Raw genomic sequence first — 20,048 nt, forward strand, 5'->3', positions numbered from 1 at the left:
CTCTCTGATGATTTAGGGTCCTGTTTCTTCTTGGAAAAAGTCATTTCTGGAACTCAGATTCTTCTCTCATTCTCCAGGCCTCACTCAAGAGAATTCTCTCAGAGAATTTCAGACGGTCAGAAAGTCTTCAAACATTTCCCTAACTCACAAAATATGAACCAAATGTTCAAGTTGGGTCACTCTAGTCCTAGCATGCTAACAGCATGATTTGAAACAAGTCACTAAAACTCCTGAGCTTCAGTTTCCTCACCTCTAAAATAAGATGGAAGAACAAGATGACCTTTAGGTTCCTTCTAGTTCTCAAATTATATAAACTCTGATCCATTTCCTAACCAACTAACTTACTGGGAGAACTGTGCTAGTGTGTACACTTGGAGTAGAGCAAAGAGTACTGACAGGAAAAAATGAGGTACAGGGAGGAGGTAAACAGATGGATTTTTTTTTAAGGGTATAATGTAGGAATTTTCATGCAAGGAACTAATCGATTCACTGGAGCAGACAGACATATAAAACTATGACTCTGCCTCTTCTAGGCCAGGATTTAGAAGGATTGCCAAAGAGAGTCAAACGTTTCTTTCCTTCTAGCAGGTCTATTTGATGGGAGTGTGGGGATAAGACAACACACAGTGCAAGCTGTCACTCCAATCTCCATAAGCCTTGTGTGTGGTAGGCTGCCCTTGGCTAAATGAAAACAAGGATCCCTTTCCCAGGAGCAAGTGCAATTTTCCTAAAAGCACATTCCCCTGCAAACCAGTTAAACGGCCAAAGAGCGTAGAAGAAGAAATTACTTAGGTCTGGTATCCCATTTCTTTTAAGCCCTTGACTGAAGTAAACATACAAATAACTGGTTTTCAAGTAACAACATCAATAAGACATCAAAAATCATCACTGTAGACAGAACACAGAACTGGATGAACACTAAGGGGAGACTCAATAGGAATCTCACACAGAGTCTTTGCCTTATCATTGTTTCCAAACTGAAGAATCAATCTATTCATCCATCTATCTATCTATCTATCTATCTATCTATCTATCTATCTATCTATCTATCTATCTATCCCTTATGTATATAAATGAACATAATAAAAGACAAGTTGCCATATAAAGTTAGAGACATAAATTAAAGCCTAATGCAGACTAGTGGCTCTCAGAGTCCTCTACTCTGGGAAAGTTTGGAGGAGGTGGTGAGATATGAGCAGAGTATGGAAAATGGACTGAAAAGGAGAAAGAGAGCACTTCAGACAAGGGAAGCATTTAAAAATACAGTCAGAGGCTGTAGCAAGCCAGCAAGCAAGTTTTCTGGAAGTAATCAATCTGGGTTATTAGTTGTGATGAAGATGCCAGAGAGAGCTACTAAAGGAATTTGGATAGAAAGCAAAGGGTACATAAACCAATGTTACTATTTAGAATGCTTCAGACACTAATAAAGCATAGGCGCTAGAAAGGACCCTGGGGAGCACCTAATTCATCCACATAAAACATTATGTATCAATTACTTAGTTCAAGATCTAAAGGCTGGTATGTGTTAGTATTAGATAATCAATGATCAATCATATTAGAGAATCACAGATCAACAGTGATCAGAAAAAATTGTCCACCTCAGGGCAATCTCTCCTAGATCTTCACATGCTTTCTGTTATTATTAAGTAAAGCATTTGGTGCAGACCTCCATACTCAGAACTAAAACATGTGCCTTTTCTTTCATTCTTACCTTACTTAACTATCTTTGCAGAGAATAAAGGACCCTTCTCTGAACCAAGCATCTTTAAAACCTTGATTCCTAACTTCTCTATATAAAATAAAACCACCAGCAGCATAGTATGATCACTATTACTATTCTTCACTACCTTGGGTGCCAGGAGTGCTTTTCTTTTATAGACTTCTAAGAACTTTTACATCTATTGGTTCCAATATAATGTTCTTCCAGAAACTGAAATGCGAGTAAGAGTCATTGTTCTATCCACCAGAATGGGCTGCTATGAACATAGTTAAATGATAAATGGAAAGATGCATTACAATAAGAAAAATCACAACTAGCAAAAAATAGGATCCTTATTTTGAGTTGCATCTGCCCTAACATTTCCTTTATATGGCCAATTCCTTGAAGATAGAGACTAAATCTGTCTTAAATATACTTAGTATCTCCTAAGGGAGCTAGACAAATGCTGACTATTGATTAGTAAGAATGGCTTAGCTAAATGCAAAGAAGGTGCTAATTCTTACTTGAAATCTGCTATATTTTCCAAGGATTAGTACTTAAGAAAACACCCTTATTTGTGGTTCTATCTTCTACCGAGGAACTGAAATTGTGTCTTCCCTACTTTATTTTCCAAGCTTTGATTAAAATAAAGAAAACAGTTAAAAAAAAAAAAAAGAATAGCTTAGCTAAACTATGGCTCTAGGACACTGATAGATTAAATGTAACTGCAGTCTGAAATACAATATTTATACATTGAACTTAGATCTTTCTCTCTATAAAACTGGTAAGTTCTACCTATACAATCACTGTCAATTTTTCAAAAAGATTTTAATCAAATATTTAAAATTCAGTTGTTCAAGGGAATTCCCTGGTGGTCCAGTGGTTAGGACTCCACGCTTCCACTGCCGGGGATACAGGTTCCATCCCTGGTCAGAGAACTAAGATCCCGCAAGCTGCACAGCGGGGCCAAAAAAAAACAACAAAAAAAATTCAGTTGTTCAAGATTTTTATGTATTTCTGAGACATCCAATTATTATATTTTTTCCCTAATTTTTCTAATCCACATTATAAACATCAAGATCTGATATGCATAATAATAAATATTTTTGATTTTGATTAAATGTTTAAAACACTACTTCTCTACTTTTATCTACTAGTCTAATTTTGTGTGTAAACAATGCATTCATTTGATAAGAACTATACCTCATCAAAAAGATCACAGGATCTATAGGGAGGACCTCTTTCTGAAACAAAACCTGCAAATGCCATTCCATTGAGAACTTTTGTGAGGAAATCATTCTCAACCAAACCACGCTGTCCCAAGAAAGCTGTCTGTAAAGAAAGAAAACGTGAAATGAATAAGTTATCACTTAGTAATGGATGAATGATCAAAACAGAAATATAATAGAAAGATCAAAGCCTGAATAAATGTCTTCATGCATAAATGTGTTGTTAAAAAATACATTCCTCTCTAAAAGGGTTTTGATACCTGAAATACTACATGTATTGAAAAGAATAAAAATGAATCTGTCTGTAAAGCAGGAGGGGAAATCAGAAATAACCTCAATTTTAAAAGAAAAATCAATTTAACGTTACCATACTATAAAGGAAAATATGTCAGCTCCACAGTACTATTAAAGATTATCGTACACTTGACACTAACACAACACTGTAAATCAACTATGTTCCAATAAAAATAAATAAAAAAAGAAAAAAATTATCACCTAAACACAAAAAGCAGAGATTTTAAATAATCACATTTGATAAATTAAGGTCAAAATACATGGCTAGAAAAAGACAACCAAGTTGTTTTATTAAATTAGAGTCTACATTTTGGATACATACAATATGGTATTATATCTTACCTTGTGAAAATGTATTACTGGTTCTGCATGAATTCTTATGAGTTGTAAGCATGATCTATATCCTTGGAAAAGCTGTGCAAATAATCTAAGAAAAACTGCACGCACTTCTTTATCCTGAAAATATAAGAGGAAATATGTTAGATAATTAAATTTCTTAAAAAAAGAATGAAAAATCACAAAGTCAAAAAGTTGGAAAGAACCTGAGAGATTATTTAATAAATCTGTCTGTGCTTCCTACACAGAAGTCTCATTTGTGGCAGCATTAAGTGATGGGCACCTAGTCTGTCCCATTGTTGGAGAGTAGAGGCCGTTAAATAGTTCTTTTAAAAGCTGAACCAAACAAAACTTGCCTCTAGTACATCCAATTTTCCTCTCAGAAAAAAACATAAATCACCGGGTCTCCCCTTTCACCATGTTAGAGAAGGGCATATTTCCCAAGTCATTTGATTTTTATATCCATCAAATGAATTATAGTCACAAATACAAAAGAAAACACTCAAGACTGTATTTTAAAGGCTTATGAAATTGTTCCAAAGTTTATCCAATTTATAAAAATCTATTCTTATATTAATAAGGTATGACAAAAGTCTGTTTTGATAATTCAGATTTTTAAAAAATCATAGTTTTAGAACTCTAAGGAAACTTACAGATTTATTTAGTCAACCTCTTATTTAATTGACGAAGAAACAGTTAAAAATGCTACATAATTTGTCAAAGGTGTGCAGCTCTATAATGTTCCTTACTGACCACAAAGCTCATTTCTAAGAAATGCATTAATCAAAATAAAAAAAGGGGTCTCTGTTATATGTTCACTCTTTTACGGCTTCCATTTGGAGCTACATTCATCCACTCACTCTTTAACCTTAATTCTCTCCTGTAACCAACAATCTCTGTTTCCATTTTTTGTAAGCTTCCCTTTTTTATCCTTGCCTGACCCTTTTGATTTGATGCTTGGCACAGTTTTTCAGGCTCTAATCTAGGTTCTGATTTTTCGTCCCATACTTACTCATGCCTCCTCAGAGCAACAGCCTTAGCTTACTCCCCTCCCCGTCAGTGTACTGCCTGAGGCTTCTCCTTGAGCAGGTCACAAGGTCAGTCAGTGACAATTCTCCTAATTTCTAATTTGGCACACCTTTACTAGGCTGTCCATCTAACTCTCACTAGACTCAGCTTCTTTGAAAAACATACAAAGAAAAGCAACTCTTTTTAAAAACATCAAATTTAAATATTAAACTTCTTACCAGCATTTTTGAGTGGGATAAAGCTGTTCGTGGAGGGGGAAAAGCATGATCTGCTACTTCCAAATCTGGGTGTAGAATCTAAAGCAAAGAAGCTTTGTTACGTAAAAGATCGTAATATCAATAAAATCTATTATTTGATCTACCTGGGGCATTAAGATGAAAAAGTATCGGTATATGAATTACAATATATTCCCTCCATGAAATACAATGAGTTAGCTGAGGCAGCTCTGTATGTACTATGTGAAAAGCAAGAAAAAATATTTAATTAAAAAACATGTTCTAGGGACTTCCCTGGTGGTCCAATGGTTAAGAATCCGCATGTCAATGCAGGGGACACAGGTTTGAGCCCTGGTCTGGGAAGATACCACATGCTGCGGAGCAACTAAGCCCATGTGCCACAACTACTGAGCGTGCACTCTAGAGCCTGCAAGCCACAACTACTGAGCCTGCACGCCACAAGTACTGAAGGCTGCGCGCCTAGAGCCCGTGCTCCACAACAAGAGAAGCCACTGCAATGAGAAGCCTGTGCATCACAACAAAGAGTAGTCCCGGCTTGCTGCAACTAGAGAAAGCCAGCATGCAGCAACGAAGACCCAACGCAGCCAAAAATAAATAAATAAATAATAAATTAATTATTTAAAAAAAACCACGTTCTAGAAAAACACACATAGTGTGATTTCATTTATCTGAATATAAAAAAAAATAAATCCTACATCTATATATGTACATGCATTGATATATATATAAATGAAAATGTAAAGTTCTGAAATACACACTAAGCTGTGAAACAGTAGTCACTTCTGGGAACAGAATGGTCTAGGGCAGAATTATCTGTCTATACAGTTGAAAATCTTAAGCATTTGTTTTGATGTTTCTCAGTGTAATTAAAAATTAATTAGTTAATTAATTAAAATACTGAGGAGAAAGGAAATAAATTTATGAACCTCACAGTCCAGAGGGGTAACAGTATAACACAATGTGACAAGTATTATAAATATATAAAACAGTAATATATGAATATAAAGTATAATTAATTCAACCTAGGGAAAGTTAAAAAAGAAGGTAACTAACATTTGTGCTAGGCTTTGAAGGAAAGCAGGTTGGGGAGCAGGTGTGAAAGAAAGGTCCATGCAGGACTTAAAAGAAAAAAATAACTTTGTATCATTATGCAGCAAATTTTTGTCTTTGCAGAATCATTTTCAAATACTCAGCATTTCGTAACATACTTACAATAGACCAAAAGACTCAAAACAATACTTATACATGACACCAAAATATCGATAATATTTACAATCCAATCACCAAATCATTACTACAGTATAATAACATCTTCATGTCTATAAAATTATCCATGATTATTATACAGTTGGAGCACTGTGTAACCATTTGATTACAATTATTTACTGACCAAATGAAGCTCATATACCTGTGTGTCAAATCTCCCACACAGTCCATCAAATGTGATTTCTTTTTGGTCCTATTTTGCCAGTATACTATGCTCTCATGTACACTGTAGTACATAATCCACCACAGTGCTTGAAAACTACATAAATAGGCATACTCAGTTTTATCAGAAATGGATTTTACTCATTGATTAAACTTGGTGGCACAGGTGTTGTAGGTTAAGGTTTACCAGTGTGCAGCAGAACCTCTACCAAGAGCCACTGATTTAAGAACTAAAATCTTAATCTTTGTTAATTTTGGTACCTAATTCCTGAATAATTAAAAATATCATTAAGTAATCATACATTAAAACTTATTTACTATTTCTAGAAACATAAAACTTTTTTCAATCACTCAAATACTACCTTCTCAGCTTTTGCTATATCCATATACGACCGATGCAATTATTTAGCTAATATTTTTCTTTAAAATGTCTTTAAATTACCTTATCTCTTTAAATCTAGTATTTTCTTAGATGATACCATCTGTGAAGTCACAGGTTTTGTATGCTATTTTTAATAAACATTATAATACATAATTATTAAAATAAAAAAAGTTGGCACATACCACCCCAAATCATCTCGATACTTCACTCTGGGAAACAGTCATTTGTCATCCTTTGTATAAAACATTCATCCTATTGATAAAGACTAGGAAACAGAGGCCTAGAGATGTAATGTGATTTGCTCAAAATATCAAGTGGCAGGATGTAGACTGGAATTTAGTTCTCCTAAGTCCTAAACTAGTTGCTTTTTACTCTATCACACCTTATATCCCAGATTACAAATTATATTAGGAAAAGTCAGTCTTCTCTAAATGTTCCCATCCCATAGGTACCACTATAACAACATAAGGACTAACACAAATTTGGAAATCTATGAGAATAAATCCCTCCTGGTAATCCTAGACTTCTGAGTTCCTAAGTTCCTGTTTAAGGGGGAAAAAAAAAAAAAAAAAAAAAGAATTTAAACAGCTCAGACTGGAGTACTATTCAAGAAGAATATGAAGGTCTTAGTTCTAGTAATGGCTTGAAAGGGAATGCAAAATTTCTAAGTTTCAAATTTCTGATGATGGATAAATGGGCACCTAAAATGTTGTGAGTAAAATAAAATACTGTACTTTTAAAAATAAACAAAGGTTGACAAAAAAATTAAATTTGTTTCAATGAGAAACACCCAAGTCACAATATTTCTTAAAACTTCACTGCACAGAATGCTGGACATTTAATCTATCACTAGGTTACATCTTTTTTGTAGTAACTTGGAAACACTGACCAGTTGTTATCACACTGTTTTGCAAGAAGCACACCCACCAAAGAGAAATGAGATGTCAATAAGGAAGGTGAAGGAAAAGGAACAGGTGCTAGCTTCTAATGAGGGATGTTAGGAGATTCAGGGATTTCGAGGCATAGTCTGGTCTTGTTTTCACAGGTGAGTTTCCAATACCTAGCACAGTATTCAGTATATAGCAACTACTAAATAAGTATGCTGAGTGAAAAAATGAATGTAGAACAAATATTCAGTTAGGATTCAAAGTGTATTCTTTAGATAATATCTAATAAATAATCTTACTCTACTATATGAGAATATATTCATGTTTTAAGAAGATATCTCTTTTTTAAGTAATTACACTGTCAATAAATGATATCCAATTATCTTAGTTTAGATTTAAATCAAGAGAAAATTACTATAAAAAATATATCATACCAAAGAAAGAGCTGCTTGAGTCTGATGTAGAAGTGGTTCCGGAAGGGAAGAGAGGTGAATACATTCAGGAATTTTAATAGTGCCTCCATCCAAATCAGCTATGATTACATCTAACTGAAGAAGACACAAAAAAATAATAATCTGTAATTAATAAAATGTATTTCTAGATTGGCTTCCCAGCTACTGTATATTTCCCAGCTTCCTCTGAAATTAGGTATGGTGTGTGACTAAGTTTCTGCCAATGGAACATGAAAAGTGATGTGCACACTCCCAGGCACTCAAAACAGAGGGGATGTAAGGCCCTCCTATGGTCTCTTTCCCCTTCCCATAGCTGAAACTATGAACTGGCAGTAACCCAACCCTGAACATTCAGAGGATGACAATGCCTGAGTGGATTCTAGTGGAGGAACAGGAAGCAAAGAAGTTTGGATCTTGAATGAGTTCATGGAGCAAACTGGTCTGACATAATGGAACATTTCTATCTACAAACTGCTGCATGAGTGCTAAATAAAATTCCATTTTGTCTTAGCCATTGTATTTTGCATGCTTTATTACAGTAGTTAAGCCATATCCTAAATAACACAGTAATCATTATAAGAGTTAACAAGCAAAGCAATTAGTATACATCAAAATAGTATGGTACAAAATAGTATACATCAAAATGGTACAATGGTACAAAATGGTACTATAACAGGTAGGGGGCGCAGGGGGCCTGGGAGCTGCGGGGCGGGGGGCGGCTGGGTGCGCGAGGGCGCGCGGGTGGCGGCGCTCGGCCTGCTGCGTTACGCGCGCGGGCGGCAGTGTGGTCAACAAGGTGACCCAGAGTGCCTTCCCATTCCCCGTAACCCTGTCGCTGTGCCACATCCTGGCGCTGTGCACGGGTCTCCCGCCTCTGCTCCGTGCCCGGTGCGTGCCCCTGGCGCCGCTTTTCTTGTGCCCTGGGCCCCGTCCGCATCAGCAGCCCAGCCGGCTGTGGCCGCCGTGCTTCTAACCGCGTTACGTGCTGCCGCTTGCCTTCGGCAAGTACTTCGTGTCAGTGTCTGCGCACGTCAGCGTCTGGAAGGTGCCCGTGTCCTACGCGCACACCGTCAAGGCCACCATGCCCATCTGGGTGGTCCCCCTGTCCTGGATCATCATGGAGAAACAGAGCACCAAGGTGTACCTGTCACTCATCCCCATCATCAGTGGCGTCCTGCTGGCCACCGTCACCAAGTTGTCCTTCGACATGTGGGGGTTTGTCAGTGCCCTTGCTGCCACACTGTGCTTCTCGCTTCAGAATATTTTCTCCAGAAAGGTATTACGAGAGTCAAGGATCCACCATCTCCAGCTGCTGAACATCCTGGGCTGCCATGCTGTCTTTTATATGATCCCCACGTGGGTCCTGGTGGACCTCTGAGCTTTCCTGGTCAGCAGCGACCTGACCTATGTGTCCCAGTGGCCTTGGATGCTTCTGCTCCTGGCTGTCAGCAGCTTCTGTAACTTTGCCCAGAACGTCATTGCCTTCAGCATCCTCAACTTCATCAGCCCTGTGAGCTACTCGGTTGCCAATGCCACCAAGAGAATCATAGTCACCACGGTGCCCCTGATCATGCTGCGAAAGCCGGTCACCAGCACCAACGTCCTGGGCACGATGACGGCCATCCTGGGGGTCTTTCTGTGCAATAAGACCAAGTAAGATACGAATCAGCAAGCCCGGAAGCCCTCCCTGTCATGACGGGGGACCTGAGCAGTAAGGAGCATCATCAGAGCCCCCTGGAGAAGCCCCACAACAGCATCCTCTTCCCCCAGCACGGGGACTATCAGTACGGCCGCAACAACATCTTGACAGATCACTTCCAGTACAGCCGGCAGAGCTACCCAAACTCATACACGTTGTACCATTATGACATGCAGAGTCTAGCGAGCAGGGCAGGATGTTCTGCCAGTCCTCCTCTCCACCCCCAGCAGTACCAGAAACTTCTGACAACCAGTGAAAGTATAACCCAGCTGAGGGGGGGATTGGTTCCACTGCTTTAATTCCACTGCTCAGGTAGGCACAGGACTGGTGCAGGAGCAGAGCAGAGGAGTGGGAGGGTTATTGAAAACATCTCCAGCCACAAAGATGGACTCAGCTTTCTGGTCAGCCCCATGGCTGTGTGCAATTCTGGCAAACGTTCCCCAGTGCAAAACTACTGCAATTAGCATTGAATTCTTAGAACCTAATTCTCTGACCCGTAAGTCAGAGTTGGCATGTGCCCGGATCCAGAGGGAAGGATGGCCACTGTCTCCTGGGCTCCTTCTTCCCTTGCCGGAGCGGGGCATCCCTCCTTTGGAGCAGCAAGGAGGAGAGGACGCAGGGCTGCGAGAAGGATCATGAGGAAATCATGTTCAGTGTTTCAAGCTCTATTTCTCTAATACTCATTTTGTGTTTTCTGATGAGCCTTCACCGCTTCTGTGCTGACTTAGTAGGATGTTTGGTGGGGAGATGTTGGTTTTATGAGGATTTTGCATTTTTCTAGGGCATATTTTGTAGTTGTCTGTGTTATGCCTCAGTCCCCCTTAGGGGATGCAGGATGCATGAGGACTGGCTTATGGTTGGAAAACCCTTTTGTTTTTAAGCGTTTAAAAACAAGAAAAGTTGCTGGTGATGCCTATCTCAGCACATTTCTGCATTTAGTAGGAAGGAATGAAGTGTTCTGAAGTGCTTCTTTAGTGACCACAATCTCCGAACGTGAGATGAATCAAGAATGTCATCTCAATAGTTTGTGTCATAAATGAGAGCTCAGCGCTCTGATTCCATTAGCTGTTCTTGTGGTGTTTACATGAGGATCTGAATCATGTCCCTGTGAAGGGGCAAGCACCAAGCTAGGATTTAGTTTGCCAGATCAGAGTCTTTGGTCAAGAAAAAAATGTGGGTTTTGGCAGAATCACATCATTAGGAAGATTATGTGACCCCAGTGGGTAACCCATGTGCTGAGGTCCAGGTTGGGACACCTGGCATCACGAGAGACTGTGCCCTCGGAGAGGACCACTTGCTTGGCTGGTGGGGTCTTCGCTGATGGCTGCCTTCTTCCTTCAGCCCTGTCCCCTGCCTCTTGAACAGGCACTTGGCTTGACCAGCAGATGGGATTTTGGGTCACCCTTTACCTTCTGGTGCATGAGACAGTTCTCTGTTCCAAGAGGAAGTATCTACTGTAGCTAAAGCTTGACTCCTATCTGTTTTTGTTAATTGGAATTTTGTATTTAGAGGTTACATCTTCTCAGCTTATGAATGGGCAGCTCCTGGAGAGGTCACAGGGTCCCCCCTTCTGGCCTGTGAGTTTAGTACCACTGGCCTCAGGAGTCCCTGTTTGTCACTGGCTTGCTTTTTAATTACTTTGGCCCCAAGTTCTAAGGCAATTCTGTGTAAAACAGGAAGGGGCCGTCCTGAAAGGTGTTATTTATGAAAAGAACTTGCTGCGTGCCTTCACCAGAGGCAGTAGAGTCTGCAGTTGAACCACAATAAATGGGGATAATTTTGCAAGGCAAAAAAATAAATAAAATAAAATAACATGTAAAAATGTAATAGAGAAACTAGCCAAAATTGCTGAAGTTATTATGTTGATAATAGGATTAAAATTAATTCTAATTTATTCAATAAAAAATTAAGAAATTTACTTTTGTCAGCACTTGGTTTGTCTAACTTCCAAAGACAGTTTATATTCAGTGGGAAAAAATTACCTACAAACCAGATGAGTGTGTTTCTAATTAGTACTAATGAGGTTGTACTTAATGATTACTGATTTACACAGATTTTTATATGGTGATATCAAAGTTAAATAGGAACTAGATATCAATATATAAGGTTAGAAAGAATGATTAATATATGAATAAGGGTCCTGTTTATAACTGCAATGTAGAATGGTGTTTTGTCAGTTTACATAACACCTATGATTTGATTACAATTGTAATTATGTAAAAGCACCTACAGAGCTTACCTCTTTGCTGGCATTTAAAACTAAAACAAAATTAGAATTACAACTTTTCAGGATTTGTGGATCACAGACGTCATATAGCCCAACCTTTCAGTGAAGCATTTTTCTTAAACTCCCTGAAAAGTGTCATGCAACCTGTTCCTTGCACTCTACTTACACTACCTGAGAGTACGCGCCTCACATAAAGAAACCCGTTCTCATCACTGGGCAGCTCTATTTAGCTGAAAACTCTTACACTGAGGAGAAATTTGTTTCCATATGCACTATACCCACTGATTCTATTTCAGCCTCTAACCCTTTTTTCTATGACAGCTACTTAAATATTTATCTTTAGCTATCAAATAACATTAGGTTATTACCTGAGAAAATTTCCTTAGGGCCTCACAGAATAGTTTCCAAACTCTTGACATCCTAGATATCCTTCTCTGAAGCCCATTATTTTGTTACAGTCCCTCTTAAAGTGCAGTACAGAGAAATAAACCTGTTATTTCAGAACTGGCTGAATACAGAGCATTACTTTCTCTCTCTGATATTTTATTCATATGGCATCGAGAACAGAATAATATGGTGGAGCTCATACTGAACTTGTATTCCACTAAAACCCTTCACTCTTTTGCAAATGCTTTTTGTATTTTAGTTATCAGCCAATCAGCATTAACACAGGCCTCATTTTGAAATATGAATAAATTAAAGCACTCATAACAAAAGTATAAATTAATGGATAATTTTATCTTCCTTTCTCATATATAGGATGAAGATTACAGAAAGATAAACTTAACATGCCAAAAGAGGGGAATTTTAAAACATTAATGAATTCATTTTATAAGTCTCCTGTACTTGCTATAAGGAAAAATTAATGTATTTAGATTTTTGAATGATGCTTTTCTTCCAGCCAATCTTTTCTATTGGTAATGCAACAGATCCGAAAATAGTAATTAGTTGAAATGTTACAGGACTCAAAAAAATATGATAAACCTCTGACCTCAATAACCGGCAATTTAAAGATGAATACTGGAGACCTTCAAGATGGCGGAGGAGAAAGATGTGGAGATCACGTTCCTCCTAACAACTCCTACAGAACAAATACTAAATGCTGGCAGAAGACCTCCGACTTCCCAAAAGTTATATATATATTTTTCTTTTTTCTCTTTTTGTGAGTGTGTATGTGTATAAGTCTTTGTGAGATTTTGTCTGTAGAGCTTTGCTTTTACCATTTGGCCTAGGGTTCTGTCTCTCCGTTTTTTTCTTTTTTCATTTTGCACAGTTTTTAGCACTTGCTATCATTGGTGGATTTGTTTTTTGGTTTGGTTGATCTCTTCTTTCTTTCGTTCTTTTTTTTTTTCTTCTTTTTAATTTTTTAATACTTTTTAATTTTTTATTTTAGTAACTATATTATTTTATTTCATTTTATTATTTTTCTTTCTTTTTTTTTTCTCCCTTTCCTTCTGAGCTGTGTGGCTGACGGGGTCTTGGTGCTCTGGCTGGGTGTCAGGCCAGTGCCCCTGAGGAGGGAGAGCCAAGTTCAGGACACTGGTCCACCAGAGACCTCCCGGCTCCACGTAATATAAACGGTGAAAGCTCTCCAAGAGATCTCCATCTCAATGCTAAGACCCAGCTCCACTCAACAACCAGTAAGCTACAGTGCTGGACCTCCTATGCCAAACAACTAGCAAGACAGGAACACAACCCCACCCATTAGCAGAGAGGCTGCCTAAAATCATACTAAGTTCACAGACACCCCAAAACACACCAGCAGACGTGGTCCTGCCCACCAGAAAGACAAGATACAGCCTCATCCACCAGAACACAGGCACCAGTCCCCTCCACCAGGAAGCCTACACAACCCACTGAACGAACCTTAGCCACTGGGGGCAGACACCAAAAACAACGGGAGCTACGAACGTGCAGCCTGCGAAAAGGAGACCCCAAACACAGTAAGTTAAGCAAAGTGAGAAGACAGAGAAACACAGAGCAGATGAAGGAGCAAGGTAAAAACCCACCAGACCAAACAAATGAAGAGGAAATAGGCAGTCTACCTGAAAAAGAATTCAGAGTAATGATAGTAAAGATAATCCAAAATCTTGGAAATAGAATGGAGAAAATACAAGAAGCGTTTAACAAGGACCTAGAGGAACTAAAGAGCAAACAATGATGAACAACACAATAAATTAAATCAAAAATTCTCTAGAAGGAATCAATAGCAGAATAACTGAGGCAGAAGAATGGATAAGTGACCTGGAAGATAAAATAGTGGAAATGACTACCACAGAGCAGAATGAAGAAAAAAGAATGAAAAGAATTGAGAACAGCCTCAGAGACCTCTGGGACAACATTAAACACACCAACGTTCGAATTACAGGGGTCCCAGAAGAATCAAGTGCAGGAAGCATAGAGAGTCCCATACAGGATAAATCCAAGGAGAAACACGCCAAGACACATATTAATCAAACTATCAAAAGTTAAATACAAAGAAAAAATATTAAAAGCAGCAAGGGAAAAACAACAAATAATATACAAGGGAATCCCCATAAGGTTAACAGCTGATCTTTCAGGAGAAACTCTGCAGGCCAGAAGGAGTGGCAGGACATATTTAAAGTGATGAAAGGGAAAAAAATACAAGCAAAATACAAAATACAAAAATACCCAGCAAGGATCTCATTCAGATTCGACGAAGAAATTCAAACCTTTACAGACAAGCAAAAGCTAAGAGAATTCAGCACCACCAAACCAGCTTTACAGCAAATGCTAAAGGAACTTCTCTAGGCAGGACACACAAGAGAAGGAAAAGACCTACAATAACAAACCCAAAACAATTAAGAAAATGGTCATAGGAACATACATATCGATAATTACCTTAAATGTAAATGGATTAAATGCTCCAACCAAAAGACACAGACTGGCTGAATGGATACAAAAACAAGACCCATAAATATGCTGTCTACAAGAGACCCATTTCACACCTAGGGACACATACAGACTGAAAGTGAGGGGATGGAAAATGATATTCCATGCAAATGGAAATCAAAAGAAAGCTTGAATAGCAATTCTCATATCAGACAAAATAGACTTTAAAATAAAGACTATAACAAGAGGCAGAGAAGGACACTACATAATGATCAAGGGATCAATCCAAGAAGAAGATATTACAATTGTAAATATTTATGCACCCAACATAGGAGCACCTCAATACATAAGGCAAATGCTAACAGCCATAAAAGGGGAAATTGACAGTAACACAATCATAGTAGGGGACTTTAACACCCCACTTTCACCAGTGGACAGATCACCCAAAATGAAAATAAATAAGGAAACACAAGCTTTAAATGATACATTAAACAAGATGGGCTTAACTGATATTTATAGGACATTCCATCCAAAAACAACAGAATACACTTTCTTCTCAAGTGCTCATGGAACATTCTCCAGGATAGATCATATCTTGGGTCACAAATCAAGCCTTGGTAAATTTAAGAAAACTGAAATCGTATCAAGTATCATTTCTGACAACAACGCTATGAGACTAGATATCAATTACAGGAAAAAAACTGTAAAAAATACAAACACATGGAGGCTAAACGGCACACTACTAAATAAACAAGAGATCACTGAAGAAATCAAAGAGGAAATCAAAAAATATCTAGAAACAAATGACAATGAAAACACGACGACCCAAAACCTATGAGATGAAGCAAAAGCAGTTCTAAGAGGGGAGTTTATAGCAATACAATCTTACCTCAAGAAACAAGAAAAATTTCAAATAAACAACCTAACCTTAAAGAAAAAACAACCTAACCTAAAGCAATTAGAGAAAGAAGAACAAACAAAACCAAAAGTTAGCAGAAGGAAAGAAATCATACAGATCAGATCAGAAATAAATGAAAAAGAAACGAAGAAAACAAGAGCAAAGATCAATATAACTAAAAGATGGTTCTTTGAGAACATAAACAAAATTGATAAACCACTAGCCAGACTCATCAAGAAAAAAAGAAGACTCAAATCAACAGAACTAGAAATGAAAAAGGAGAAGTAACACCTGACACTGAAGAAATACAGAGGATCATGAGAGATTACTATAAGCAATTATATGCCAATACAATGGACAACCTGGAAGAAATGGACAAATTCTTAGAAATGCACAACCTTCCGAGGCTCAACCAGGAAGAAATAGAAAATATAAACAGACCAATCACAAGCACTGAAATTGAGACTGTGATTAAAAATTTTCCAACAAACAAAAGCCTAGGACCACATGGCTTCACAGGCGAATTCTATCAAACATTTAGAGAAGAGCTAACACCTATCCTTCTCAAACTCCTCCACAATATAGCAGAGGGAGGAACACTCCCAAACTCATTCTATAAGGCCACCGTCACCCTGATACCAAAACCAGACAAAGATTTCACAAAGAAAGAAAACTACAGGCCAATATCACTGATGAACATAGATGCAAAAATCCTCAACAAGATACTAGCAAACAGAATCCAACAACACATTAAAAGGATCATACACCATGATCAAGTGGGGTTTATCCCAGGAATGCAAGGATTCTTCAATATATGCAAATCAATCAATGTCATAAACCAAATTAACAAATTGAAGGAGAAAAACCATATGATCATCTCCATAGATGCAGAAAAAGCTTTTGACAAAATTCAACACCCATTTATGATAAAAACCCACCAGAAAGTAGGCACAGAGGGAACTTACCTCAACATAATAAAGGCCATATATGACAAACCCGCAGCCAACATCGTTCTCAATGGTGAAAAACTGAAACCATTTCCTCTAAGATCAGGATCAACACAAGGTTGTCCACTCTCACCACTAGTATTCAACATAGTTTTGGAAGTTTTAGCCACAGCAATCAGAGAAGAAAAAGAAATAAAAGGAATCCGAATCGGAAAAGAAAAAGTAAAGCTCTCACTGTTTGCAGATGACATGATACTATACATAGAGAGTCCTAAAGATGCCACCTGAAAACTACTAGAGCTAATCAATGAATCTGGTAAAGTAGCAGGATACAAAATTAATGCACAGAAATCTCTTGCATTCCTATACACTAGTGATGAAAAATCTGAAAGAGAAATTAAGGAAACACTCCCATTTACCATTGCAACAAAAAGAATAAAATACCTAGGAATAAACCTACCTAAGGAGACAAGACCTGTATGCAGAAAACTATAAGACACTGATGAAAGAAATTAAAGACGATAGAAACAGATGGAGAGATATACCATGTTCTTGGATTGGAAGAATCAACATTGTGAAAAGGACTATAATACCCAAAGCAATCTACAGATTCAATGCAATCCTATTCTAACGACCAATGGCATTTTTCACAGAACTAGAACAAAAAGTTTCACAATTTGTATACAAACACAAAAGACCCCAAATAGCCAAAGCAATCTTGAGAAAGAAAAACAGAGCTGGAGGAATCAGACTCCTTAACTTCACACTACACTACAAAGCTACAGTAATCAAGATAGTATGGTGCTGGCACAAAACCAGAAATATAGATCAATGGAACAGGATAGAAAGCCCAGAGATAAACCCACACACATATGGTCAGCTTATCTTTGATAAAGGAGGCAAGATATACAATGCAGAAAAGACATTCTCTTCAATAAGTGGTGCTGGGAAAACTGGACAGCTACTGTAAAAGGATGAAATTAGAACACTCCCTAACACCATACACAAAAATAAACTCAAAATTGATTAAAGACCTAAATGTAAGGCCAGACACTATCAAACTCTTAGAGGAAACTATAGGCAGAACACTCTATGACATAAATCACAGCAAGATCCTTTTTGACCCACCTCCTAGAGAAATGGAAATAAAAACAAAAATAAACAAATGGAACCTAATGAAACTTAAAAGCTTTTGCCCAGCAAAGGAAACCATAAATAAGACGAAAAGACAACCCTCAGAATGGGAGAAAATATTTGCAAATGAAGCAACTGACAAAGGATTAATCTCCAAAATTTACAAGCAGCTCATGCAGCTCAATATCAAAAAAACAAACAACCCAATCCAAAAATGGGCAGAAGACCTAAACAGACACGTCTCCAAAGAAGATATACAGATTGCCAACAAACACATGAAAGAATGCTCAACATCATTAATCACTAGAGAAATGCATATCAAAACTACAATGCAATATCATCTCATACCGGTCAGAATGGCCATCATCAAAAAATCTACAAACAATAAATACTGGAGAGGGTGTGGAGAAAAGAGAACCCTCATACACTGTTGGTGGGAATGTAAATTGATACAGCCACTATGGAGAACAGTATGGAAGGTCCTTAAAAAACTAAAAATAGAACTACCATACGACCCAGCAATGCCACTACTGGGCATATACCCTGAGAAAACTATAATTCAAAAAGAGTCATGTACCACAATGTTCATTGCAGCTCTATGTACAATAGCCAGGACATGGAAGCAACTTAAGTGTCCATCGACAGATGAATGGATAAAGAAGATGTGACACATATATACAATGGAATATTACTCAGCCACAGAAAGAAATGAAATTGAGTTATTTGTAGTGAGGTGGATGGACCTAGAGTCTGTCATACAGAGTGAAGTAAGTTAGAAACAGAAAAACAAATACCGTATGCTAACACATATATATGGAATCAAAAAAAAAAAAAAAAGGTCATGAAGAACCTAGGGGCAAGACGGGAATAAAGATGCAGACCTATTAGAGAATGGACTTGAGGACTCAGGGAGGGGGAAGGGTAAGCTGGGACAAAGTGAGAGAGTGGTAGTGTTTATATGGACATATATACACTACCAAATGTAAAATAGATAGCTAGTGGGAAGCAGTCGCATAACACAGGGAGATCAGCTCGGTGCTTTGGGACCAGCTAGAAGGGTGGGATAGGGAGGGTGGGAGGGAGGGAGACCCAAGAGGGAAGCAATATGGGGATATATGTATATGTATAACTGATTCACTTTCTTATAAAGCAGAAACTAACACACCATTGTAAAGCAATTATACTCCAATAAAAATGTTAAAAAAAAAAAAAGATAGTATGGTACTGGCACAAAACCAGAAATATAGATCAATGGAAAAGGACAGAAAGCCTAGAGTTGAACCCACACACCTATCGTCATCTTATTTTTTATAAAGGAGGCAAGAATATACAATGGAGAAAAGACGGCCTCTTCAATAAGTGGTGCTGGGAAAACTGGACAGCTACATGTAAAAGAATGAAATTAGAACACTCCCTAACACCATACACAAAAATAAACTCAAAATGGATTAAAGATCTAAATGTTAGGCCAGACGCTATAAAACTCTTAGAGGAAAACATAGGCAGAACACTCTATGACATAAATCACAGCAAGATCCTTTTTGACCCACCTCCTAGAGAAATGGAAATAAAAACAAAAATAAACAAATGGGACCTAATGAAACTTAAAAGCTTTTGCCCAGCAAAGGAAACCATAAACAAGACGAAAAGACAACCCTCAGAATGGGAGAAAATATTTGCAAATGAAGCAACTGACAAAGGATTAATCTCCAAAATTTACAAGCAGCTCAATTTCAAAAAAACAAGCAACCCAATCCAAAACTGGGCAGAAGACCTAAATAGACATTTCTCCAAAGAAAATATACAGATTGGCAACAAACACATGAAAGAATGCTCAACACCACTAATCATTAGAGAAATGCAAATCAAAACTACAATGAGGTATGACCTCACACCAGTCAGAATGGGCATCGTCGAAAAATCTACAAACAGTATATTGTGGAGAGGGTGTGGAGAAAAGGGAACCTTCTTGCACTGTTGGTGGGAATGTAAATTGATACAGCCACTATGGAGAACAGTATGGAGGTTCCTTACAAACATAAAAATAGAACTACCATACGACCCAGCAATCCCACTCCTGGGCATATACCCTGAGAAAACCATAATTCAAGAAGAGTCATGTACCACAGTGTTCATTGCAGCTCTATTTACAATAGCCAGGACATGGAAGCAACCTAAGTGTCCAATGACAGATGAATAGATAAAGAAGATGCGGCACATATGTACAATGGAGTATTACTCAGCCATAAAAAGAAACGAAATTGAGTTATTGGTAGTGAGGTGGATGGATCTAGAGTCTGTCATACAGAGTGAAGTAA

The 20,048-nt window shown here is 37.9% G+C and overlaps 1 protein-coding gene and 1 pseudogene across 6 annotated transcripts in view; one reads left to right on the forward strand and one right to left on the reverse strand.

Moving 5' to 3' along the window:
• Nucleotides 1-20,048, reverse strand: part of SBF2 (SET binding factor 2) — a 469,986-nt gene that overhangs the window by 201,160 nt on the left and 248,778 nt on the right. For 5 of the 6 annotated variants that reach the window (XM_068556612.1, XM_068556610.1, XM_068556616.1 and 2 more), the window contains 4 exons: nucleotides 7,955-8,068; nucleotides 4,806-4,883; nucleotides 3,565-3,678; nucleotides 2,903-3,031 (listed from right to left, as the gene is read on the reverse strand). In XM_068556612.1, coding sequence (XP_068412713.1) covers nucleotides 2,903-3,031; nucleotides 3,565-3,678; nucleotides 4,806-4,883; nucleotides 7,955-8,068 — 435 coding nt within the window. The remainder of the gene's footprint in view (nucleotides 1-2,902; nucleotides 3,032-3,564; nucleotides 3,679-4,805; nucleotides 4,884-7,954; nucleotides 8,069-20,048) is intronic. The other variant, XM_068556611.1, reaches the window with a different exon arrangement.
• Nucleotides 8,624-9,970, forward strand: LOC137771334 (solute carrier family 35 member E1 pseudogene; annotated as a pseudogene).

Source organism: Eschrichtius robustus, chromosome 11 (assembly GCF_028021215.1).
Source record: "Eschrichtius robustus isolate mEscRob2 chromosome 11, mEscRob2.pri, whole genome shotgun sequence".
Classification (NCBI taxonomy): domain Eukaryota; kingdom Metazoa; phylum Chordata; class Mammalia; order Artiodactyla; family Eschrichtiidae; genus Eschrichtius; species Eschrichtius robustus.